Genomic DNA, 26,848 nt, shown 5'->3' with positions numbered 1-26,848 from the left:
ACCCCTGGAGAAAGGGGAAGGGAGGGGCTGAGTAAGACTAAGATAGAGCTGGTGATGGGAGAGAGACGCAGTGAGAAGGTCTTTATCCCAGGGTAGGTTAAATGCTATGGAAATACCCTTTCTGCCAGCTCTTGTCTTTAATCCTCTTTCTGACTTAGAAGTCTATTCTCACTCTTCTGATTCTTCTGTAAACTAGTTCAGTTTTTCTAAGAAGCTGCTTTCTCTTAAGACAAATGTTTTTCTTCTTCTAGATATAAAGCGGAAAAGTAAACATAGTCATTGTTTATAGCTATGGAATATGACCAAGAAGGTCTGGGTCTTAGTTTGAGTGATTTCCTCCATTGACATACCAAGAAGGTTGTTGGAATGTCCCTTGTCCTCCAAATGCACCTCCTTGGTAAGAAGAAAAGTATGATTTGACAGTCTTTTCTTTTAAAATCAATGGATGCCACAGTGGTATGTTAGAAAACCATTATCGGGATATAAAATAACAAGGAACCCCTAATATTCTTTCCCAGCTAATTTTATCAAGTCAGGCAAGGAATATAACTGTGGACACAATACATTGCAATTAGTTAACTGTCAATCCTGATGAAAAGGATTTAGGCCTCAGTGTCCCTCTGTAACCTGATCAACTGTTGGAATAGGGCTCATTCTTATGTAAAACTTCTTCCTCCAATACCAGGATATTCTACCCTTCAATCACTTGGAGAGGGACACTTGGTGAGACTGATAGAGTCTCTTAACACAAATGAGGAAAGATGACATTGTGCCTATACATCTAGACATCAACATCTAAGCAGAGACTTTGAGTTCAAAGGCCCTCATGGACCTGACTGTGGGCTGAATACAGCAATAAATGTTTTGGCTCAAATTCCAACTCCAATCCAACTGTGTAGACTATATGGGATGGCTCAAGTATAAATGAATGAGGAATTCTGTATGAAGTATTATTCTGGCTTTGTGATCAAGTGATGTATTATAATATAGGAATTGTATAAAAGGGAAATTATTTGATACTTATCTATTTGGATTACTCAGAGGCTCTTTGACTTGAATATTTAAAGTTCCTTAAGTTATGGTTATTTCCTCTTTTGGAGTTATGTCTTGCTGTTTTAGTTAAAATTATATTCATCAACCCATCAATAAATATTTGTGTTAAAACACAACAAAAGTATTATTTCTTAAGTTACTTAGGTTAGCTAATTTCTTCCCTACCACATTCATTACTGTAATTATAAAGGCTTTAAAAATATTTTAATGTCTGGCGTTCTAGTTGTCCTTTGTAGGTTTACTTTTTCAGTGTTTTTTTAGCTATTCTTTATATTTGTTTCTTCATAAAACCTTTTGTATCAGCGGGTCTAACTCCATTTTTTTAAAAAGCCTTTTTGGTAAATTTATGGGGATTGTGTTAAATTTATAAATTAACTTAGAGAGAACTGACTTGCTTATAATGCTGAGTCATTAATCATTCTCTCCAAGAACAGAGAACATCCTCCCATTTGAGAAAATATAATCTTGTGTCTTTTAAGAATGCTTTAAAGTGTTTTTTCAGATACGTTTTATATATTTCTGGTAAATAAATTCCTAAGTATTTAATCTTTGTTATTGCTGAAAATGTAGTTTTCCCTACCACTAGGTCTTCTAGTTGTCTATTATTTGTGCAAATGAAGGGTATTGCTTTCTGCATTTATAGCCTACTAACTTGCTGAATTCTTTTGTTTGAGTCAGCTTTATCATTGATTCTCTAGGATTTTTCTGATATAGTATCATATATGCAACTAGATATAGGTTTATTTCTTTACCAATTCTTATGCAATTGATTTATTTTGTCTAGTTGCAGTGATTAACATAATGCTAATTAGCAGCAGAGATAGTGAGCATCCTTGCCTTGTTCCAGATTTTAATGAAAATGCCTGTTTCCCCATTAAGTAAGAAATGGGAACATTCTACTTCATTTTCTTTTTTTTTTTTAGATTAAATCTTTATTGTTGATAGCATTACATACTGTATGTCCCCTTTTTACCCCCATGTGCTCCTTCTGGCCTGCCCCTGTCCCTCACCCCAGGTCTTCACCACCCTATTGGCTGCCACAGTTTATGCATTATGCATACAAGTTTTTGGTTGATCTCTTCCCATCCACCCACCCACCCCCACTCTGAGATTCCACAGTCTGTTCTGTGCTTCTATATCTCTGGATCTATCTTGTTCATTAGATTCCACATATGAATGAGATCATGTGACACTAGTCTTTCTCTGACTGGCTTATTTTGCTCAGCATAATACTATCCAGGTCTCTCCATGCTGTCTCAAAGGGCAAGATATCCTTTTTACTGTTGCATAGTATTCCATGGTATAAATGTACCACGCTTTTTAATTATCTGAAATAATTTATAGAGCATTGGGATTATCTGGACTTTGAAGTACTCCTCTGGGAATCCATTTGAGCCTGAAATCACCTCCTTCGCCATCCTTGATGAGGGAGGACTACAAAATGGGCTTTAATTAGAAGACACCCCTTGAATTTTCAACTGACAGAGGGTTTTAAGGTAAATTGGATGGTCAGTTTCCTGTGAATTTCTCTTGGAGAATTTTTGATAGAAATCAAATGTCAAGAAACTAAGTTTCTCCTCTTTCCACTTATAGGAGCTATGCAGCTACTTTCGAGCCATCACCAAATGTCACTACACAAATGACACCATGTCCCTTGAAAAATTTAAATAACCCAAGGCACCCTTATATTTCACTATAGTGCCTGGAGTACCTCATCATACAGTTAGGGAAACATGGTATATAGTGTTTGGCCTTTCAACCTTTTTCCTCTGCATGTGTGTATACATACTCACATATATACTCATAGATATTTTTGAGTTCATACTATGCACTGTTTAAAAATCCCTGATGATAAACATATTTCATGTCATATATTCTTCTATAATACATTTTTATATTGTATATTTACCTATGCATATATCAGAATTCAATAAAGTAAGTCTCTACTGGTGAACTTTTAGGATATTTGTAATTATTTTCCTTATTGTAGATAGCATTTTGAAAACACCCTAGTGATTAAATGTTTGCATCACTCTTGTTATTGGCTTGGGATAAATTCCTAGACATAGAATTGCTAGATCAAAAGATATGAATCTATAATAGTGTTGACAAGTATTAGGAAATTGCCCTGTAGAAAAGATGAGATAACTTTTACTTCCTCCAGTCTTATATATGAGTATACATTATAGGCTTTTCATTTTATGGTAAGAGTTTTATTGTGATTATGAATATAGATTCAGATATTCATGTATTTTAGGCACTGTGCTGATACTTTCACACCCACACACACAATTTAAACATATTTGTATAAGATTGTATTAAGCCTTCTTAACAACCTTGTAAAACTGAAGTTATTATCCCCATTTTGCAGATAAAGAAACTGGGACTCAGAAAGATATAATAAAATCTTCCAAATCACACAATCAAAAAGTTGTAGAGCTAGGACTTAAACCTAGTTAGACCTATAATATTATTACTATATTAGTGATACGTCAGAGATTTGATTGGCTAATAATAATAACAATGATGTTTACTACATATTGATTGCTTATTATATGTCAGGCACTGTTGACATGAATAAACACATTCTTGTTCCAAACTTATGAGGTATTATTTACATTATCCCTGAGGCACTGAAATGATGCACTTGTCTTAGGTCACACAGCTAGTAAATGGTAGAGCTGGTATTCAAGTCCAGGGCAGAGCTGTGGAATATTGTATATCATAATCTCATTATGAATGTTTTTTTTAAAGGAGGAAAAACGACCAACCTAAAGTCTTATAGTTGAAAGGAGACTTGCTGTCTAAGAAAAGGTCTATCGCCGAAACTGGTTTGGCTCAGTGGATAGAGCATTGGCCTGCGGACTGAAGGGTCCCAGGTTTGATTCCGGTCAAGGGCATGTACCTCGGTTGCGAGCACATCCCCGGTGGGGGGTTTGCAGGAGGCAGCTGATCGATGATTCCCTATCATCGATGTTTCTAACTCTCTATCCCTCTCTCTTCCTCTCTGTAAAAAGTCAATAAAATATATTATTTTTAAAAGAGAAAAGGTCTATCAAGCAATTTGTTATATAAGAAAATGTGTATCTAACAACTTGGCTGCAAATTTCTTGTCCTTATACCTGCAGCTTTTTCCATTACAATAATATACAGTTCTGTAAGCCAATTGCATAGAATCATTTTCTATTCTGAGTCAGCTCCAAGTATTATATGAGGGATATAACATGAATGGAAAATCTTCCAATGATCCTGGTACCTTAAATTCAATTGAACAAATGAAACACTTTAAGTTTCCCCAACTTACTTAAATACTAAGTATTAAAATATGAGATGAGTAAATTTTCTGGAGTTTACATAAGTATGATCTACAGGCTTATTGATGTGTGTTGGGTAAATACCCTCATTTCTATTCATTATTTTAAGCCTTTTCCTGTAGTCTTACTTTGATATTTAGACATTATTAAAAATTATGCAGAATATGACTAAGGGTAATATTTTTAGGTCATTTCTATAAATGCTCAACATTCCTCTCTCCCCTCCCCCCTGAAAACCAACTTAATGAGCCACAAAACATATATAATGAATGGGGAAAATATTTTTAGCATTTATTGCAGAAAATGCCTCATTAAAAGCAAATATTTCAGCAAGCAGAGCTGAGCTTAATATGAGCTTTTGTTGAGAAGGGGCTTTTATGACAAATCACTAGCATGTGTATCTATTCTATAAAAAGACCTAGAGAACTCTAAGAGGCTCTTACCTTCTTTTCTTACTCCTGGTCTGCATTGCAGCAATGTAGTGAGGGTGACATGACATTCAGTAGACATTCAATGAGTCTGAAGGACATGAAGCTTACTGTCCAGCCACAAGTAGGAAATATGTCTATGTATTGTCCAATATCACTCAGTTTTATCTGGATATGTCTTATCACACAGACTCATTCAGGTGAAGTCTGCTCTTCTGGATGTTTGGCATCATCTGACACAAATAATTTGCATCTATTTTGCATATGGTAAAAGCCATAAGGGTGCAGGGTTTATACACATAAATTTAATTCAAATAAAAATCTCACTATGTAACCACACTCTTGTAACTTCTTTAGATTTTGGGCCTCAAACTAAAATGACAAGAGAGCAGGGGTCCAGCCATTTGGGCAGGCAGAATGGGCTGATTTGGTCACAGAAACCATAACCCCTCATGGCAATTATGTCCTACTCAGAGGCACAAAGTTGGCCCCACTGACGCCCCAGAAAGCACATCTGGGCTGATGGTTTGTGCAGTGGTGCTGATAGTCTGTAGGAGAATGCAGATGTTCTGAGCTGTGCTCAGCTTCATCTGTGATCTATACTTAGGGGTTGGGCTAAGTTACAGCCACAGCCATCGAGGCAAGGTTGAAATCACCATTGGTGATGACATCACTCTGGTAATTGGCTACTCTGAAGAACTAGCCTCTTTTATAGAATGGGGAAAACATGAAATGATGAAATGAACTGTGCACAAATGGAAAATTAACACATCATTTAAGTTCTCTCCCAGCTCATCCCATCGAGTCAGCCAAACTCTCTCACTTGTCTAGGAATAATAGTGGTGGTTATAGTATTAATAGTTAACATTTATTGAGGTCTTACTCTGTGCCAGGCACTGTGCTAAGTTATTTTCATGCCTTGTCTCATTTAACCCTCAAACACTATAATCTAGGTATATTTAATATCCTCATGGTACAGACAAGGGAACTGAAGGCAATTAAGGTAAGTAACCTGCCCTAAATCTTTCAGTTTGTGTGTAGAAGAAGGATTTGAAGTAAAATTTCCCTCTGATAATTAGATTCCTTAACTGTTACTGCTTTACTGCATTATATAACCAGGTAACTGAAATATATATATATCTGTATCCCCACTCTATAAAGAAAAGCATTATTTTCAGAAATGAAAGAGGGAAAATTAAGTTGTTTTCAAATGCACATGATTCACTCTCTCAGACAGCCCAGTCTCCTTCGATGGGAAGGAAACTAATTCCTAAAACCTACTCCTACTTCCTGATGAGCAAGGACAGGGCTACCAGCTGGCCACAAAGCTCACCGTTAAGAAGTGACGATCCTTAACTTCACGCCTCCTCTGGCTGTGAGCTGGGGGGTAGGCTGGCAGTGGAGGAACAGCTACAGAAAGGGGCACAGCAGCTCTCTGCTCCCGGCGATCATTCCGGCTCCGATGTTCTAGGGGCAGAAAAAGCAGTAATGCATAAACATACTTGGCATTTTATTTATTTTTTTTGTTTTGACATTAAACTTTTCTTTTTTAAATTTCTTTATTGATCAAGGTATTACATATGTGTCCTTATTCCCCCATTACCCCCCACCTCACATTCATGCCTCCACCCCCCTGTTGTCTGTGTCAATTTATTAGGCTTATATACTTGGTGTTTTCAGTGTCTCTTGTCTTGATGGAAGGTTGAGCAAAGGGCTGGAGAAAGGTGAGTCAATAAGTTAGTTCATTTGTATACGAAATATGATTTTCAGAATGGTCCTGAACTAAACTTCCACTTCATATTAATATGAAGTTATACACTTACATTTCAATGGATCCATCTCATCATCTTCATACAAGATGGCTCAATCTTGAGTTTGGAAAAAGCAGCATATTTCTAAATGTGCCTCATTTCAAAACAATATGAGTAAAAAATACCCAGAACAATGGCGGAAGATGTGGTGGCACAGACATGCCAGAGCCACCCAGGGAGTGCAGGGATAAATTTGCTCACAACCATCCCAAAGGTGCTGGACCAGCTCATACAGGCTCAGGGGTGCTGAGTGCTGTATGTTCAGGAATTTTACAAGCTAGTTTTTAAACTGTTGGTAGCTTGAAATAGGTCACAGCATGAGAATTTACATCACAGACATTGGTGAGAACTATGTATCAGGGCTTTTGTTGTTGTTGTTATTTACTTTATTACTTTTGTTTGCTTGTATAGAGAGCCTGTGACCAGCACACAGTTTCAGTCATCTGATTCCTGTCACCCATAATACTCTGAGGGCTCTGAAACCCTGGGCTTCTAGGGAAAGTAAAGAACTCTCAATGACAACAGTTGTCTGATTTCGGAATAAAGCTACCACTGGGAAAAGCCAAGACATTTCCCTATGTGGGATGAAGTGATGCTGACTTCATATCAAGAATCACTGAGACACTAAGAGAACCATTTAGCTTTCTGGGTGTTTAAAAAGCCCCAAAACTTGCCTAACCCAACACACTGGCCACACCAAATGCCATTTCACCTGCCTAAAACATACTCATGTCCAGGACCTGAAATCTTATGACTACATCATGATGAAGACACAAATTGGTACAGCATCTTTCTTAATCATCTCTTGTATTATTTAAAATCACCATTCTTAATACATCAATAATTATAACTATGATGCCCAATATTTACTGAGCAATCGCCCTATGCCAGTGGTCGCAAGCCACATGTGGCTCTTTGGCCCCTTGAGTTTTTAGCAAAGGCCAGCTTAGGAGTACCCTAATTAAGTTAATAACCATGTACTTACCTATATAATTTAAGTTTAAAATTTTTGGCTCCCAAAAGAAATTTCAATCGTTGTACTGTTGATATTTGGCTCTGTTGACTAATGAGTTTGCCGACCACTGCCCTATGCCAAAGACACTTTGCTAAAACTCTTCTATGCATCTCAACAGTAGGTTCTAACACACTCCTCTTCTGCAGATGCCTAAACGGGCTCAAGGGAGGCTAAGTCACTGCTGAGCAACAGTGGTACACACTTGGCCCAAGGCCCCTGTCCTTTACCACTATTTGACCTATAGGCACTGTAAGGCCCTAACATGCTTTCTCACTCATCAGAGCAAGATTGCTTAGGTTTGTGTAGTATTGGATTATAATTATATTTTATCACATTCTAATTCTTTGAATATTGATAAGAGAATATAGAATATTTCACAGATCATAAGACATTACTCATTTTATTTACTCATGTTAGGAAACAGAACTAACTACACTGATCCTCTCAGGTGACATCAGAAGTAAGCCCTTTTTCCAAAGGCCTGATAATGCCCAGTGCCCATTTCATCTCTATCACTGTATTAATAGAAATCAAGATATCTTTATATGCCTGCCTCTATCACTAGGAGGAAAGCAGAGACTACATTTTATTTAGGTTGAGAGGTAGTGTCTTCTAAATAAATGTTTGTTGAGTGACTGAAAGGAAGAATGAATGAATGCTTTGGTCAAAGTCTAATACTAATGCTTTTAGTATTAGAGTGTACTCCATACCCCTATCTTTTTCACCAATTGGTGGGACCTTCTCTAGGTCCTGTTGCCTGTTTCCACCCGCTTCGTTAATGCAAGCCCAATTTCCTCTTTGTTGTAGGCAGTGTACTACACTAAATGTACCCGTGCACTCTCAAGCTTTCAGATTTCTTTCCATGTCTGATTTGGCTATCTGTGGGTTTCTCTGCCTAAACTACCGACTTTGTTTGTGGCAGGAAAACATGGTAGTATTCCTCATCTTACTTTTCTAGAGATTCTTTAGTCAAATGTTGACTCCAGTTAGCAAACAGAAAAAGTATTCAGCACCATGTAGGTAGTGCTAAACTGCCTTCATAGCCAATGTTTATCAGGAAACAGAACTAACTACATTTTTTAGATAAATGTCTTTTTGTTAAAGTGCCTACTCCAATACCACCCTCATTTTTCTCTACAAGCAAATAGTGGGCTTTTTACTAAATAAGCAGTGCAAGGAAAAGCTTTGGCAGTCTTAAATTCATAATGTAGAATAGAATACAGGTGTCAATGGTTAGGAAAAGGTGAAAGGAAGGGAGGAGTCTGGAGGAAGATAGCAACTTAATTTCCCATTCAATTGCTTCCCTCCTACACTTTCTTAAATAGATCTCTTTCATTCACCCTAGGCAGGGAATAAGCAGGCTAGATTAATTGCTCTCTGATAATGCTCTTCTCTGGTGGTGAGGTGGGGAGAACATTTGTCTACTAGAGACTGACATTACAGTCAACTCTTGGTTCTTGTTACCGTAGGTAAATGGAACTTAGACCTTAGCCCTGCAACTTGAAAAGAAAGGAAGTATTAAATATAAATATCTCTGTTTAGCCATCGAGTAATCTCTCCCTATCTTACAAAAATAAACAATGGCATCACTTAAAGCCATTATTGTCTCTGAGTATAAAGAATTGCTAAGAAATGGAGGAAAAAGAGGAATCAGATTCTAAATAATTTGAAATCCATTAAGGTGCTACTTCTTCCAGGGAGCCTTCCCTGAAGCTCCATGGCATAACTATTGCCTTTTCTCTGAGCCTCATATCACAATGTTGAAATTACCTGGTTACTTATCATCCTCATTAGATCGGGAATTCTTTGTGGGCAGGGACGATAACATTATTGCAGTCTGAATCCCAGATTTATATTGAACAGATCTTGAATGCAGCCAATTTATAGGTTCTGATCTTAATATCCCAGCTCCCTCAAAGCTTCAGTATCCTATCCCCCCTGGTGAAAGCCAGGCTATTTCATCTGTCCAAATAGATAACCCACAGGCAAACTCACTACAGCATTTGCTGAGCAAGGCCATTGTCTGATAGGTCAGAATTAGTCATGGCCACCAGATGGCAGAAGTACTATTCTGTTGATCACACTGCTAAGCCGCTGTGTTTTTTGGACAAGGTAAGAAAAAGAAAAAGAAAAGCCACTTTCTAATTTTAATTCTACATTGCATGTTTTTAATTCTACGATGCCTATAATTCCTGTTTATGGCTCTCTGCAGTGCTATTAAAATCACCACACCCAAGATTTGCTATTGAGACAACCACAAAGCCAGCCAGTCTGTGGAGGCAAGATTCAGCTCCAGGGTCTTCCTTCCAAACCCCATGAGCCCCCACATCCCTCTCTCAGCCCCTAGGAGGAAGTTCACAGAAAACTGATATTGGCATTTGCTGTTTCTCAGTTATGCCATTATGCCCAAACCTGACAGCACAGTGAAATGTGATAGCTATGAATAGCTTAAAGTTATCTGGATGAATCTGGAAAAAATATGAATAAAAATGACTTATGAATAATAATAAAAGGATAAAACTAATTATGGCTGAAGGGCTAACGTTACTCAAGCTCTCTAACGATGGAATCAAAGAAAGCATTTAGTGAGAATGAAGCATTTCTCTGTTTTCATTCTGTGCCCTCAATGCTCAACCAGTTTTCTGCAGAATTTCATTCAGTTGCACAAACATTCATTTGAGGACCTATTTATTATATGTCACACTCATGCTAAATGCTTGGAATAAAAAAATTAATAAGATATCCTTTCCCTTGAGTTGCTCATGGATTAATGGTGGAAGATAGGCCTATAGGTTTTTAGTTATAATATAAGCTTATAAGTGGCATGATGGGAAGATGCACAGGATATTATGAGAAGGGTTTCTAATCCAAGCTGCAAAGGAATGGCGAGAGTGTTAGGGAAGATTTCCAGAAGGTGGCTTGCTAAAAATTTGGTAAAGGATGTCTATTAAGCCATGTCTAATGTCACAGGAATAATAAAAATGCCAGAGATACTTCTTTCTAGAGGATACTGATCATCATTCTTCATTGTAAGTATCCTAGTGTCCATTACTAATAACCAAGGGGAATTTTAAGAAACAATTGTGTTAGGGATATCAGTAGGTTAGCTCTTTTATTAAAGGGGAAAGTGACTAGGGATTGGAGAAAAGGGAGAAGTCATACATATGTGGAGAAAATAAGCTGAAACCAACATTTGTCAATTTATTGCCCCATCTTGATAGTGACTAAAATATTTTACTTGAATATTCATACTTTTGCAAAATACAGTTTCTTAAAGAAGCATAAAGAATTTAGAACAAAGACATTGAATGTACAGGCACTATCTTCTCCATAGCAAAAATCTAAAGGCCAAAATGCTGATATGCCAACTCCTGATACCCAAGTTAGGGGTCTCTAAGAGAATGATGCCAGTTTGTAATCTCCTTGTCCTAATTAGAATGGGTTTAAGACACTGAAAAGTAACCAGTGCAAGAAAGGGCTGCATCTTCTACCTTGACTGCTATGTGCCTAACTCCAGCTTTCTCAGGACTGTGAGAAACCAAAATAGAAATATTTAGTGATTTCCCTAGAACACGGTATATAGTTAAGATGGAGAGAGCTCTGGCTGGAGGGCTGGAGGCCCAGGTGTGGTCCTGGCACTATACCTAACCTGCTATATGTGCCCCTGAGCAAGTTTCCTGACATCTCTAGGCCTCCACGTGCTACACTGTAGAATGGACCAGATCACTGGTTCTCAACAGGAACAGAAGAGCTCTATGGGAGAGGTCTGGTTGTTTGATGACTGGACAGGAGCCAAGGATGACAGCCATCCTACAATGTACAGGACAGTCCCAAACAATGAAACAGTGCCCCAAGTCACAAATATCCCACCAGAACTTCTTGTAAAGGGAAAGTCTGTATCCTATTGCTGAATCAAACCTAAATCCCTTTTAGTTATAACCCAAGGGTGTTTTTTGGCTCATGCTTCATGTACTCTGAATGTACCAGTTTTTATGGCATGTCCTGTAACCCCTCAACCCCTTCATTTCCCGATATTTTTTATTTCAGAATGACTTGCGATTGTTTTTACTTAATTCAAAGCTACTTTGATAGGTGCAAACACTGCTTCATTATGTGTATTAGTTTAGTCATGCCCAGGCATTTGCATATTGCAAGTATTATTGTCACAATAAATATTTTTCCTTTTAAATTCTGTTTATTATCATGTTTAGACTATAATGCTACTTTTAATTATGTGTAGAGTTAGTTTATATTATGTATGACTTCATTTCAGGTTAAAAAAGGGAGTGTTTCAAAGTACTTGATATAACAAAAGGAAGTGTTGTGAGTAATGTGAGAAAGAACAACTGAATGGGACATTCTCTGAGTTGTCTCCTTGAAAAGCCCTCCAAGCCTGGGATTAATCACCTCTGCGCAGGGCTTGCAGGCTCTGCCGGGCATGGCGGTGCAGCTCCTCCACGCAGGGTGGCCTCGTGGCTGGGAGGAAGATGTTTCTCTGCTGGTGCCATGGTGCACGGTAGTACACGCTCAGCTTACTCTCAATGTCCAGGTTGGAGACGGCTGCAAGAGACAAAAAGGGAAATGAAGCATTATATGCCAGTAGCTTTAAACTGTGCATTTGGCAGAGGCTGGGGTGGGGAGGGAGCAGGAGCGGAGACCAGGTAGAGTGGAAGTCCCGATTGCTGCATTCACATTGGGAACTCATTCAAGACTGAAGAAAGGTTTGAAGTTTACAATACAGAGAGGAACAACTTTTGCCCCCATCAAAGGGATGGAAAACCCCTGAACACCAACCAGCTACCTTTCTAGCCACACTTTTACTTTGTGCTGTGATCAACCTCAACAAGCCCCTGGCCAGCCATGCTTAGGTGTGGGGGTGGGGGAGTCCTTCCTCCCAAGAAAGCAGAGAAAAGCCTCTGGGATGAGTCCAAAAGGTTGCCCCATCTCCAGTCTTCTGGCTGCAGGGCTGCAGAACTGTATATAATTCTACACACCTGCCCTGATGCCCACCTGAATTTGCCTCTTGCTTGCCCTGCTTTCTGTCTCCTGTGATCCTTGGCCCCCAATCCTCACTATTTAACCTTATCCTACCTTCGACCTGCCAACCTCATTGCCTGCCATGTTTCAAAGCATTACTCAGTCTCCCTAGTTTCGCCCAGGGGAGAACACAAGCATTAAAGATCCCATTACATGGGTACGGGTGTTAAGAGAGGGAAACCACAGACAGTGCTAGTAAGGAGAGGAGCACAGTCCTTGTAACTCATCTAAGAGATCAGGGATGGAGGCCTCCTACCCCAGAGCACAGTAATTAACCCATTATGTCTTCTTCATGTACACACTGAGTCTAGGATGGCAGTCACATGGACTTGAAGGCAAATTCTTATGGAAGAAGCTGCTCCTAAGAGGGAGGATTCTGAAGAGGAAATTCTTGCACAAAGGAACTCTTGAGCACCTGGGCAGCCTGCCAGTCTCAGGAATGGTGAGCACTGGCCCAGTCTGCCTTACCCTCCAGACCTACTTTCCAGACTAGACCCCTGTCCTGGCCTCATCTGCTCCTCCCAGTCTCATTGTGTCTTTCTGCTTCTTTTCCATTTTTTCCTGGTATGTGATTTGGGGGCATTCTGTCCAAATGCATATTCCTGTGCCCCAAACGGATTTTTGATTTTTCTCTGATTCTTTTCTTTTTGAAGTCAAGTCTACCATTTCACTTTGTCTGAGAAGCCATACCTAGAACAAGATACTCTACAGATAGGACAGAAAGGTAAATGAAAAAGAAGGAAGAACACTTTTGCAGAAGGGGAATAGAAAAAAGAAAACTGGGGAGAACGCAGCCTTTTGATAATGTACCTCCCTCCAACTACTGTATTTATGGCAGTTATTTTTGGTTTTGCTTTTGTGTTCTAATGCAGTCATCATTAGTGTTTTTCTAGAATAATGCATCAGACCCACAAAGAGTACCAATAGAAACAAAGACCTATTTCCAAAGAAACACCACATTGACAGGTTCAAAGGGCAACATCATGCCCCTGAAACAGTGCTGAGGAAATGCTCTCTATAACTGTGCCATTCAATATGGTACATTGGCTACTAAGTACTTTTAAATTTTTAATTTAAAACAATTAAATTAATTTAAACAGCCATAGGTGGCTACTGTATTAGCCAACCATAATAATAAGTAGTCTGTTATATTCTCTCACCTTCAGCTACAGAACAGATTATTTCCTTTGACCTAGATTTATCTTTTCTTTGTGCTTAATCTCCAAGAATTCAAGCCCAAGGGTTAGAGATCCCAAGATTATCTTCCTGGGTAGGAGATAGTATTTTAGGAAAATGTTTTATAGAACCAAGAATAAAAGCAGCAACTTTTTTTTTCCCTTGAGCTACTCTAAAACTTCAATCTTTCTCTTGGAAACTATAAGTTTTGGGGGAACCAGCCAGGAGTCACTAGGTCCTGGAGATAAGAAAACCTAGGAAGAATTGCTGAGGGAGAAGTTCACCTCTTCAGGCCTCAGATGGGGTATGGGAGGCCTTAGGATAGAGTGGGCCATATGTGGATCAGATCTTCCCTTTTCTCAAGTGTAAAGTAAAGGGGAGTGATAAAAACAGAGGCTTTATTTAGCCATCATTAGAGGAACACTCAGATTCAGTGACCAGGATTGACTAAAAAGTCAATCTGGGTGCAGAGGTCAACTCCCACCCAAAAGAGGTGGCTGTGAATTAATGTGTTAGTTGCAGCTGGGAGAAGGGACAGAACAGAAAGCTTGCCTGGGGGAAAGATGAGGCAAGAAGTTCAGTGGGCAGTCTCAAAAAGAGAGGGTTTTCCAAGTACTTCTTCTCCCAGATCATTCCTTTAGGAAAGAAGGAATCAGGATTCAGAGCTGGGCCCACGTGACTTGGGAGTAGACCAGAAAACTATTACAGCCCCTCATTCTCTTAGAACTGGGTCAAGTGGCTGTGGCTCTTCAATCTTTGTGTGGTAAGAGCTGAGCTACTGCTATTTATCTCAATATTGACTTTAAAGAGAAGACTCATTAGAAGTAATTGTCAAAAACACAGATTCCTGGGCTCCAGCCTAGACTTCCTAAACCAGATTCCAACAGAGAGGCCTAATAATCTGTGTATTTGAAAAGTACCCCTGGATTATTTTTTACCAACAGGCAGCTTACGAAACACAAAATGTTATCTGATGACTCCTTGGAAACTTTTGGGAGTGAAGTGAGATGGGCCACCTGGGAAAAAGAAAGAAACTGCTGAAAATGGCAACATCCATCCATTCATGGAATGTTTTCTAAATAGCTATTATATCCCAGGCACAGTACTAAGTGCTGGGATATATCACAGAACAAAACATGGAGTGCACATTTTCTGGTTCTTTGTGAAAATGGTTTAGGGATGATTCTATCTAGAAGCAACAGGCTGGAAGATGTCACCTCTGGCAGATTCCTCCAGTTTCAGTAGTATACAATTCCCTGGTGATTGCTTAAGCCAGATTCTAAAGGCCATAAACACCAAAAAGATTATAGTCCCCACTCCTCCACCTCCATCTTTTTGCAAAGGGGAATCTTAAATTAAAGGATAAATTATCATGCTGTAAAATAAATGCAATGAAGTTCAGCAAAATTATCTTAATAAATATCAGATTATTTGAAAAAAGCAGTTTTTTGTGAACTGGTTTTTTGATGCCCTAAACACATTCTTACTGTGCCTACTGGGAAGCCAGCTCTGAGTTTCTGGGCTGCTAAACTGCCTGCTGCTCAGGACTGTGGATTTGCAGATGCAAAGACTAATCTGTGAGTTCCAGAGTGGTCAGCCAAGTCATAGTTCCTAGGAAGAATCAGCTCTCACAATACAGCCTTCAGGGCTAGGAATCCTCACCTCTTTCCTGGTATTTTTCTTTATCTGCTGAGAAGCAATAATGGATTTCTGCCATGCATTAATGGGTAAACATTTCATTCATCAGTGGCTACAATAATGTTTATCTCTTAGGGAAGGAAAACTCTGTAATCACCTTGCTTTCAGTTTTGTCCTTCGGCTATAGAGCATTAACTTGTATTATGTATCCACCAGACGCAGACAGACAGACACTAATAATAGAGCTCTTACAGGGAAAACTATCTCATTTTCCTTCTTTAAAATATCTATTTCTTTTCCTAAGCAACAGCCAGCGAAAGTTGAATCCAATCATTCATAAGCTCACTGTACCACTGCCATTGCAAGCCTGTCCCATATCTTCAGGTTCACCCTGTCCCCTTTTCTCCCTGTCTAACAATTTCACCATGGCTAAGCCATACAATATAGCTGGATTAGTATCACCAGTAATGTTTGTTCTCATAAATATGATACAAAGAGAACCAAGAAGATTTCTCCTCTGCTTATTTGGATACATCCAAGGATCCCTCTGTGGTAGGCAGAATCCTAGGATAGCCACCAAGATTCCATTCCTCTCATGTACATATACTGTATAGTCCCCTCCTCTTGAGTTTAGGTAGAACTAGTGAATTATGTTGCATTACCTGGCAAAAGGGATTTTAAGATCCCTACTCAGTTTACTTCCAATTAATCAAAAGGGATATAAGTAACCTGAATGTATCTGGCCTAATCAGGTGAGCCCTTAAAATAGGGGTGGGAAACGTTTTTTTCTGCCAAGGGCCATTTGGACATTTTTGACATAATTCCCTTAATATAATTCACTGAATATAAATTTATGTTGCCATGAAAAAAAAGCTTCTAGATTTATTGAATTTCGAGTCCCATCTGCAGTTGTCTTGGCAGGACCAGACCAAATGATTTTGTGGCCTTATACAGCCCATGAGCCTGACGTTTCCTGCCCATGCCTTAAAAAGAGACAACAAGCAGAAGAGACACTTTCCTGCTGGCCTTGAAGAACAAACTGTCACCATGCAGAGAAGGCCACATGGCAAGTAATGGTCGGTAACCTCTGAGAACTAAGAGTCTCGGTCCTATAACCTCAATGAACTGAATTCTGGCAACAACCAATGAACTTGGAAGAGAACCCCAGGCCTCAAATGAGAAATCAGTTCAAGCCAAAACCTTGATTGCAGATCAGTGGGACCCAGAACAGAAGACCCAGTTAACCTGTGCCCAGAATACTCACCCACGGAAATTGTGAGATCATAAATGGATGTTGTTTTAAGCTACTAAATATGTGGTAATTTGTTATGTGACAATAGAAAACTAATACACCTTCTACTATTTCATCCATTTCCCTATAGCCAGTCACTTGCCTTACCTAGTTGTCCTTCTGTCCTCCCTTTGTTATCATTCTTTCTCCAAGAAAGGGACAGATAATGGTATGGGTTACAATATGGAATAGGGCTATGTGTCTTTCTTATCTCCTATAGCAGGAAAAAAAAGTTTATGTGTAAGTATCATTTCTCCTGTCCAAGACTAAAGGCTCTCGCAAAGAGCTCCAGTCATATGCTAAGCTCTAAGCCAAGTCCAGTATATTCATCACATTGTCACATAATGCAAGGATTAAAATAGTGCTCTTATTTTACAAATAAGGAAACAGAAACTCAGGAAAAAAGTAAGTAAATTTCCAAAGTCACACACCTGGCAAGTGGAAGATCTGGGATTAAAAACCATCTCTGGCTTCTAATCAAATAGCTTTCTAAAACCAATATATATATATATATATATATATATATATATATATATATATATATATATATATATATATATGCCCAGTGATTGTTATGGCAGTACAACCAGAACTACTGGTTGCTATGATGCGCACTGGCCACCCGGGGGCAATCGCTCAAGACAGGAGCTGCCCCCTGATGATCAGTGCGGTCCCACAGTGGCAGCACTGCTCAGCCAGAAGCCAAGCTCACCGCTGGTGAGCGTACTCCAGCCTCTGCGGTAATGCTAAGGAGCTTTGAGCCAAGCAGTATGGAGTGAGCAGGCAGGTGTTTAGGAGAGATGGGTCCTGGATTGTGAGAGGGCACTGGTCAGGCTGAGGGACACCTCCCCCCCGCTGTGCACGAATTTTGTGCAGTGGGCCTCTAATATTGAAATAAGTTTGCCTAAGGTAAAGCTGATTGGGGAGTGGAGTGGAGTGGGATATCTACCATATAAAAGTATTTAGTGCTTCTCAAAATAAAAATAAAAGATTCAGAACTGGTATTTTTGTGTCACCCATAGTATTAGGTGTAACCAAAAACTCAGTGAGTCTTTCAAAAAGAGCCCAGCAGACTTGTCATATCATAGAAACACAAACAGCACCACAAACACTAAACAGCTAGAAGAGAATGACATTGTAGGAAATGTCTACAGAGCAGTGAAGTCTTTATATACTGGACTTAATTCATTTCCCCTGTCGAGCTCTGGGGATAATGGAATTGTCTAGACCTTGATTCACAGTGATGTATTGAAAGCATGGGTCACTGGGTTCATCTGAAATGAGCTGACGTGGAAGTTGAGGAAAACTAATGGCTGCCACTATCTTAGAAAGGCCAGGCCCCCTTTTTAAGGGCAGGAGGAGACCTGAGTTTAAGAACTGTTAGGAAGGGGTAAAAATCAGGGGCAGATATGATCTTGTCCCAAGACCCTCAAGACCCCAGTCTTTCCCTGCCCTGCTAGGTTTGGTACTTGTTTAACATTGCCTTTCCTGGATTCATGAGCCTCTTACTCCCTTAAACCTTTATTAGCCATGGGAGAAGTACAAAATTATTTATTGTTGGCCTCTCTTCCTAGAAAGCTTCTCTATCTCAAGTCTCCACCCATGCCACTGCCTCTCTACCCATGCTACATTGTCTCCCTTCTCCCAGCCTCTCAGGACTTAAAAAGGGCGAAGTCGTCAGCTGAAATCAAAGTTTGAATGATACATATAATGCAAATTTCAGGAAAAAGGTGCAAAGTTACTCAAAAATGGAATTTCTACCCCTTCAAGAAAGGGAAGATATTTTTATTTTTATTTTTTATTGATTTTTAGAGAGAGGAAGGGAGAGAAACACTGCTATGAGAGAGAAAGATGTTTGGATGCCTCCTGCATGCACTCCAACCAGGGATTGAACCTACAACCTGGGTATGGACCCTGACCAAGATAGAACCTACCACCCTTTGGTGTACAGGATGATGCTTCAACCAACTGAGTCACACCTGCCAGGGCAGGATGAAAGAGATATTTTAGAATGTTCTTGGAGTTTTTACAGGATTAACTACGCACATACACATTGCTAACCTTCTTGCCCTTCAACCTATCACACACACACACCCACACACACATCCATAGCATGCTCTCTTGCCAGGAGCACACTTCTCCACAAACCATCCACTCTGATGCTCTGTGACAGAAAGCAGCAGGGAGTGTGTTAGCACATTAACATATTAATGAACATCTGAAATAGTCAGTGTTACAGATGTGTCACAGGTTTGTTCCCTGGATCCCTGCTATGTATAAGATAATCCTCAGAAGTTATGAGCTTGGTAAGCAAAATGAAAATCTACTTAGGGTCTCTGTTGCTGCTGTATGAGTTCTCAGATTTTTAGGGAACTAGGGAGGGAATTTCTCCAAGTGAACCCATTTATTCATGCCTCTCTTCCTTTGTTGGTAACCAGCCCCTTGCTCTCTCTGCTTGGCAATGTGGAGGAGAAAAGGCTTTGCTGCAGGAAGCCATCCATTGTCAAACACTATCATGAAAGTGCAACAAGGAACTCAGAAGGCTGATGAACCTTGAGCTTTAGCAAGGCCTAAAGCTATGCACCAATATTTCTGTCATGATAGTGGTGGCTTGAAGCAATTTCCTGACCTAATAGTCTCAAAGTAAATCTTTACTAATATTTACTGACCTTTGAGATAGTCTATCTGATCAGGTCCTTGTCATATTACTGCTTACTAAATGTTAGTCCCCTTTCCTGGACTGAAAACAAAAGAAGACAAGAGGCCAGGATTGGGATCCAAGTTCAAAAGAAGAAAGCCTGGAGCTCTCTGAGTTTCTCTTTTTCTTTTTCTTTATTTTCCTGTCTTCTTGATAAGTGATATGTAAACAAAGATGAGGCCACTAGAGATCACTCTGGTGATGGTGGTAGGGGGGCGGGTGTCTGACAATCTGAAAATTGAAACGAAGGCTGCCCACTACCAGAGAGCCTGTGACTTCTCTGACAGTTTGGATATCCTCAGTCTCTGATGTTGTTGACTTGGGCAGCATTCAGTTGACTTGGAGATCCTAATTCTCTGAGTCACTGTCAGAGCTGCAGAACTCTAAACTTCTTGGAAGCAGTTTATAATTTACTTGTTTATCTTCAGGACATTCTGCTGCCATGTTATACACCATGCACTTCATCCAGAATGTAAGCAAGTAGCCATCTGTCACAGTTCATCTATTGTTTTAAGAAAATTCCTTTTACGCAGCTAGCAGAGTCATTAGATTCTACCACTGGAAGGGACCCCAGAAATTATTGAGTTGTGTGCTTTTTTAAACTGCAGGGCATGACCCATTAGTGGATTGTTAAATCCATTCATCAGGCAATGTCTAGTATTTTTAAAATAATTAAACATAAAAAAAATAGAAAGATAGCAAAGTGCACTACATGAAGTATTGTATTATGAAGTTATTGTTTCTGTTACATGTGTGTGCATGTGTATATGTATGTGTATATATGCAGGGTTGAGATATAAAATGTGTTTTTTTTTGTTCTGATATCAGTCAGCAAATTGAAAACTACTGTTCTATTGATGAGGAAATTGAAGTTCAAAGATTTGACCCCAGATTATAGAGCTGATATTTGGCAAAGACAGAAGTAAAACTCAGGTCTCCTGACCCTTGGTCTATGCACTTGCCTTGACAACCTCTTCCTCCCATGCCAACAGTCAGCCTGGCTGCTTCACCCTTCATCTCTCTCAGTAATGATTTTGTTACCTATTACATCAATCAGTTCCCACACTTTCTCACCTGTTCTCTAAGGAACCAGCCATTTTTATTTTAGGATTCCAGAAGCATGTCAGCCCAGGGAGTAAAGAATAATTTATCTAAGGATGCTGATGTCACCACCAGTTAGCAGACCTCATATTGAGTAGCACTAGTTTAAAAAATGAGATATCAAGGCTACAAGATAGGTATTTGATTGAACAGCCATAAATTAGTGCTAGTCAGCTGGTTTGCTCTATAAAAACTACATTGATAGCTCAATCTAATAATTAGATCAACCATGAAGTTAACTTTACCAGAGGAGCCATAATGGTAGTGATAAAGTGCTTGCTTTCTAGCAACTTGGACAGAAAATGACCAGCCCATCATCAAATCCTAACATATTTGTTCCAATTTTCAAGGTGCTCATGCCTAAGTTTAAATCAGAGTGGGAGGAATAGGAGCTTGGCTCAAACTTTGCTTTATTAGCCCCACACTCCTTAAAGAGACACTGGCAGTTTTAAAAGTTTGCAAGTTGAAGTATAAAAAAGAATACTGAGCATAAATAAGAAATTTGATCTTTTAGGAGAGCCAAATTGATAGTTAAGAAATACGTCCAAGATTAAGAAAAGGTTGAATGTCACAAATGTTTTCATTATTTGCAAAGAACCAGATGAGGTTGGTTACAGGGATAACCATGAGTATCATCCTTTGATACTCTTAGTTCCTTGAAAGAGGGGAAATATAATAGAAAGGAAAGATGATGCACTGCCCACAAAGATTAATATGTTTTTAAGTCCCTTCCATCCTGCTCAAACTACAGATGCAATGTAATGAACATGGACACCTTTGACATCTAAGGGAAGAAAATGGAGCTGAAGTGGGAAAGACACCTTAGAAAAAGCCAGTGAAAGCCCCTTTTTATTCAGGAGACACTGCACACAACCACTGGATGTAAGAGGAAAGGGTTCTACTTTCAATACGGTGCTTGTCTTAGTTAAATTGTGAAGCAGTAAGCAATTAGCACGTGACAACCAATTATGTATACTAATAAATATTTTCTCTTAGGTAGAGGTTAGTCTTTTAAAATGTACTTAGATATTATCAGCAACAATGAAAAATTTAAAAATAGTTACAAAAGGTTCCACATACCACCTCCACTGCTCTTACTTAGAATTATTACTTGCTAATTAATATTTTCATAGGTGGAAGAGAAGTGATGCCCTTTATTGGGCCAACAAAGAAACTATAAATACATGAGCCTGCAAGCCAAAAGGAATTCTTTTCTGAGGATCTTTCCACAACAAAAACCTAGACATTTATTATGAGTTCTGTGCTCTCTTATAAAAGTTACAGCATAAGCTATATAAGTGGGGGATACTTAACACACAATACACTGAATCTGGAGTCAGAAAAGATGTGTAATCTTCTGACTCAATTAGCCTGAGTCTAGCTGAGTCTGTAGTGATACCTAGGGAGGTCCTCTTTCCATGGTCAATGCCTCAATGCTTCTATATGCTTGTGGAAGACAGGCTTGGAGAATGAAAATAATAGTTTGGGTTTCCCTAAGACAGGCATTGAGACAAAGGTTCAGGTAGGTACAAGTAGTTTATTTGGGAGGTAATGTTACTGTAGAAAGCTACCAGTAAGGGGTGTGGGAAAGTAAAATGGGGAAGGGAAGGAAACCAATAAAAGGTATGTTTAAGAGCATGCTATCATGGTGGGTAAATGGGGCTGGATTGTACCAGAAGCCAGTGTAGAACACATACCTTAGAAGCAAGAATGTTGGAATATTTATCTACCACTTCCTGTCAGTCATTGGCTGATGGCTACCTAGGTGTCAAAGCAATATTTCCCTGGTAGTTATAAAAAAAAAAACAAAAAAAAAAACACACAAAACAAACAAACAAAAAAACAAAACAAAATGAGCTACTGGCCATAGAAAGCCCTCGGGCAAAAAATGCAAGTTCTGGGAGATTTAAGTCTGGCTTCTATGCACTGAAGTATTAAGGATGAGGGAATATGTGCAGGCAACCAATAGTCTTAAGGGTTTTAGGATTATACCTTCACAGCACACAAGCATGTGCATTTCATATTTAGGATATCTTGATTGTGCAGGTGGCTAATTTTAAAAGTTTAATGCCAAAGTGGCTTAAAATGAATTTGTTGTCAAAATATCTCAGTGTGGCAGTTATGAACCCTGGTCAGCTAACTCTGGATCCTGGTTGGAATACTAGCTGAGAAGGTCATGGCCTGGAGGACTGGCTGAGGGGAAGCTGCCTTTTACAGGAACATGGTACAGGCACCCTGGCTATTCCCAGGGTCCTGACTCCTATGTGACATTTAACATGTTACTGGATCTCCACTGCCCCATTTAGGTGGATCTAGTTTATAAATAACTAAAATCCATCTAAAGTTTCTACATTTTTAATTTACACTTTATTTGAGAAAAACGTAAATGCCTTTTTGCCCTTCATGCTCATATGCCCCATGAGTTGCAATATTTAGAAAGCTAGAAGTTCCTTCCATTCCCCCCTTGTCTTTTGGGAACTCAGCCACTGGCCCTTAGAGAAGCTGGACTAGGTTTGTTGAGTAACATCACAGAAAAGTCCATGTGGGGATATAGAGAGATTTTGATCTCCAGAAGACTTGAAAACTCAAGCTTGGAGGTCTTGGCATTTATCCAGAGATAAAACGCATATGTTGGCACCTGCAGGGAAAGGGGAAATGAACAAGCCATTTTTTTAATCCAGAGCCCATGATGGAAACTCCATAAGCAATGGCAGAATCTACTGAAGGCTATGGGCCCTGAGAAGTTATGAGAGCCTCTCTGGGGAATCTCTCTACCAAGACTTTGACTGAATGAACCACACACAGGGATCAGACCACTTCAGATGGGAATGAGCCCAAATATCAAAACACTAGGTTGAAACATATGAAATTAATATTTTTGTAGGTCAATATAGTTGGTTATTGTGGATTTCATATGGTTTAACCTTATAGCTCTTAAATAAGCAAATGATGATCCAAAAACTCAATAATCTTTCAAAATGGATAAATGACACCCTATTTTCCTCTCCCAAGACATGTCTGTCAAGTTTCCCTTTTCAATTTGATTTGCTAAAGAGGAAGGCAGAGGCAAGAGGAGAAGTGGGGGGGGGGTATGTATACAGGCAACTAGTCTAGAGGGTCTCATTAGAGAACAAGGGCCTCAGGCCCCAGTGCTGGCCAACATGGTTCAGAGGCCTATCAACAGATCTCTGAGTATACTGGAGTCCCTGTCTAATTATACTTGGGTCTGGGAAATAGAATATATAATCACTCATTAAGTTCAAGTTACTATGCAGATGTACTTTGAAGAGAAAGAGACGTCATCAGTACCCTGGTAGCCAAATAAGAGAGGTTAGATTATTATCCCATATGGGATCAAGTGTGCACCCTGAGAGAATCTCTGTGCCAAAGATTCAAGAGAAATGCTCTCTGCTTCAGCAAGGAGTACAAGGAAGAGGTGACCTTGAAGTACTGGTAATGGGGTGGGAGTGACAGAATTAGCAGGGAGGTTGGAGAATGCTAGAAGACAGCCATATGAAATTTTCATTTTGAGGTAAGAAAGATTTGAATACTTGTAATTTTCTACAAGACAACCCAATATGAAGATTGAAAAGTCTCAGTGTGGGTCCCAGAAGGACCACTACAGCTATATCAGGAGTTGTGTGAAGCAGAGGTAGGCAGGTAAGAGGCTGCCAAGGAGAAATACAATACCACTTAGCATGTGCATGAACCAGGCACTGGGTTAGGCTCTTGATAGAGGAAATCTCATTTGGGTCCCACAATAAACCAAGAGAGCACATTTGATTATCTTCAATTTACTGAATAGATACAGAGAGGTTAAGAAACTTGCCCAATTGCTTAAAGATTATAAATGTTAGAACTAAGTGAGTACATCTGATCTCAAAGCATTTCGCCACTTTCTGTCTTAATACCCCACTTTCTAACTTACATAAGAACATATGTCCATTTGGGAAGACATGGCCATTCTGGAAAGGAAGGCTGAAATCTTTCACTGGAGAGCCCTGGTGGCCAAGATGAGGAACCTGCTACATAATGGAGAATGTCTTAGTTGTCCCTCAAAGCAGAGCTCAAGACAACTTGTTTGAGAATAGAGATGGGCTTTCTTGTGTATCTTTTGCACCTTTTAGCTAAGCAGCAGTCTGAGACCACTGACCTATATGTTATAGAAGTTCAAGTAAGTGGGTTGAATGGATGTGGCTAAACTATATAAATCACATGTGTCAAACACAAGGCCCGCGGGCCACATCCGTCCCGCCAGGCCTTGCAATGTGGCCCGCACCACGCTGTTATCACTGCACTCCGCTGCGTTTCCATCACAATGACAGTTTATGACTGTTCAATAAACCATTCGGCCCGCGATTTAGGCTAGATTTTAGATTTTGGCCCCTTCTCTGATTGAGTTCGACACCCCTAATATAAATGGTTCAAGCTATGCATCTTGTGGCCCTTTCAATCTCTTTTTTAGTCTATTTCCTGTCTTCTCCTGATCCCTTTCCTCCTGGATAAATTCTACTCAATATTGAGTTCAAACAGTACCTCTTCCATAAAGTCCTTCAAGATCCCCAGGGCCCAATAGTTTAATTCATTCATTGAGCAATGAGTGATTAAGGACCTCCCACATGCCTGGCACTGTGCTAGGCACTGGAATACAGTACAATGGTGGCCATGTCAGACACAATCCTTGCCCTATGGAACTTATATCCAGGTAGGAACAAAGCCAGGAAACAACCTGATTAATAAGAAAATATATAATCAGGTAGTAATAAGCATTCTGTGGGATGGATATGAGAGAGAGCAAGGCTAGTGGGAGGCATGACATGCAGTAAATGACAGTGGAGATCTAATGACCAGGAAGGCATGAGATTCTCAACTAGGCCTCAAAGGAAGAGAGAGCGAGGGTCCCTATCCATATGGAGCTGACTTCTAATGGAATGAACTCTTTCTCAAGTTCAGTGTGGCATTCTGGCTTAGCTGGTTATTAAAGTAATTTCTTCTTCTTCCTATGCAGACAGCTGAATGACATTTACCAGCCACTCTTGCAGTTGGATATGGCCATGTATTTAGGTTTAGTAGTACCGTGTTTCCCCGAAAATAAGACATCCTCCGAAAATAAGACCTAGCGCATGGAAAGATAAGACATCCTCTGAAAATAAGACCTAGCACAACTTTGGGAGAAAAAATTAATATAAGACACTGTCTTATTTTTGGGGAAACGGTAGAATGTGAGTAGAAGTGATATGCACCACTTCCAGCACAGCCCTCCCACACATTCTCCTTCATGTTCTTTTTTTTTTTTTAAATATATTTTATTGATTTTGTACAGAGAGGAAGGGAGAGAGATAGTTAGAAACATCGACGAGAGAGAGAGTCATCGATCAGCTGCCTCTTGCACACCCCCTACTGGGGATATGCCCACAACCAAGGTACATGCCCTTGACCGGAATCAAACCCGGGTCCCTTCAGTCCCCAAGCCGACGCTCTATTCCTTGAGCCAAACCAGTTTCGGCTCCTTCATGTTCTTTTTAAAAATTATTGGGTCGGCAACTAAGTACTTGCGGATTTTTTAAAGAAAATCAAAGACAATTTTTTCATGGAACTAAATAACTTTATTCTGTAATGTATTGCCCATTTTGATCAATGACCTTTTACCATCTTTCAGGCAGCATCATAATCCCACGTTCAAAAAACTTCTGGTTTTTATTAGCAAAAAACTGAATCAGGTACGATTTGACATCATCATCATTATTGAAATTTTTACCATTCAAGGAGTTTTGTAAAGATCGAAACAAAAAGTAATCAGATGGTGCAAGGTCAGGACTATATGGTGGATGTGGCAAAACATCCCAACCAAGCTCCATTAATTTTTGCCGAGTGACCAAAGATGTGTGTGGCCTTGCATTGTCATGATGGAATACAACACCTTTTCGATTTGTCAATTCGGGCCGCTTTTCTTCAACTGCATTGTTTAATTTTGTTAGTTGTTCAATGTAGACATCAGAATTGATCGTTCGGTTGGGTGGTAAGAGTTCAAAGTAGACAATTCCTTTGTAATCCCACCAAACTGATAACAAAACCTTCTTTTGATGAATATCAGCTTTTGATGTTGTTTGAGTTGGTTCACCTGGCCTGCTCCACGATCTTTTCCGCTTGATATTGTTGTAAACAACCCATTTTTCATCGCCAGTTATCAGTCGTTTTAAAAATGGATCATTTTCATTACGTTTCTTTAGCAAATCGCAGCTGCTAATGCGTTGCGTTAACTGTGATTCTTTCAGTTCGTGAGGAA

The 26,848-nt window shown here is 39.5% G+C and overlaps 1 protein-coding gene across 4 annotated transcripts in view; it reads right to left on the bottom strand.

Moving 5' to 3' along the window:
• The window catches only part of NHS (NHS actin remodeling regulator), a 333,341-nt gene that overhangs the window by 34,068 nt on the left and 272,425 nt on the right, over nucleotides 1-26,848 (bottom strand). For all 4 annotated transcript variants that reach the window (XM_036439580.2, XM_036439581.2, XM_036439584.2 and 1 more), the window contains exons 2-3: nucleotides 12,029-12,181; nucleotides 6,129-6,262 (exon numbers count right to left, since the gene is read on the bottom strand). In XM_036439580.2, the coding sequence (XP_036295473.1) occupies nucleotides 6,129-6,262; nucleotides 12,029-12,181 (287 nt within the window). The remainder of the gene's footprint in view (nucleotides 1-6,128; nucleotides 6,263-12,028; nucleotides 12,182-26,848) is intronic.

This window comes from Pipistrellus kuhlii, unplaced genomic scaffold (assembly GCF_014108245.1).
Source record: "Pipistrellus kuhlii isolate mPipKuh1 unplaced genomic scaffold, mPipKuh1.p scaffold_m20_p_16, whole genome shotgun sequence".
Classification (NCBI taxonomy): Eukaryota; Metazoa; Chordata; class Mammalia; order Chiroptera; family Vespertilionidae; genus Pipistrellus; species Pipistrellus kuhlii.
This window is presented reverse-complemented; position numbering and strand designations above follow the sequence as displayed.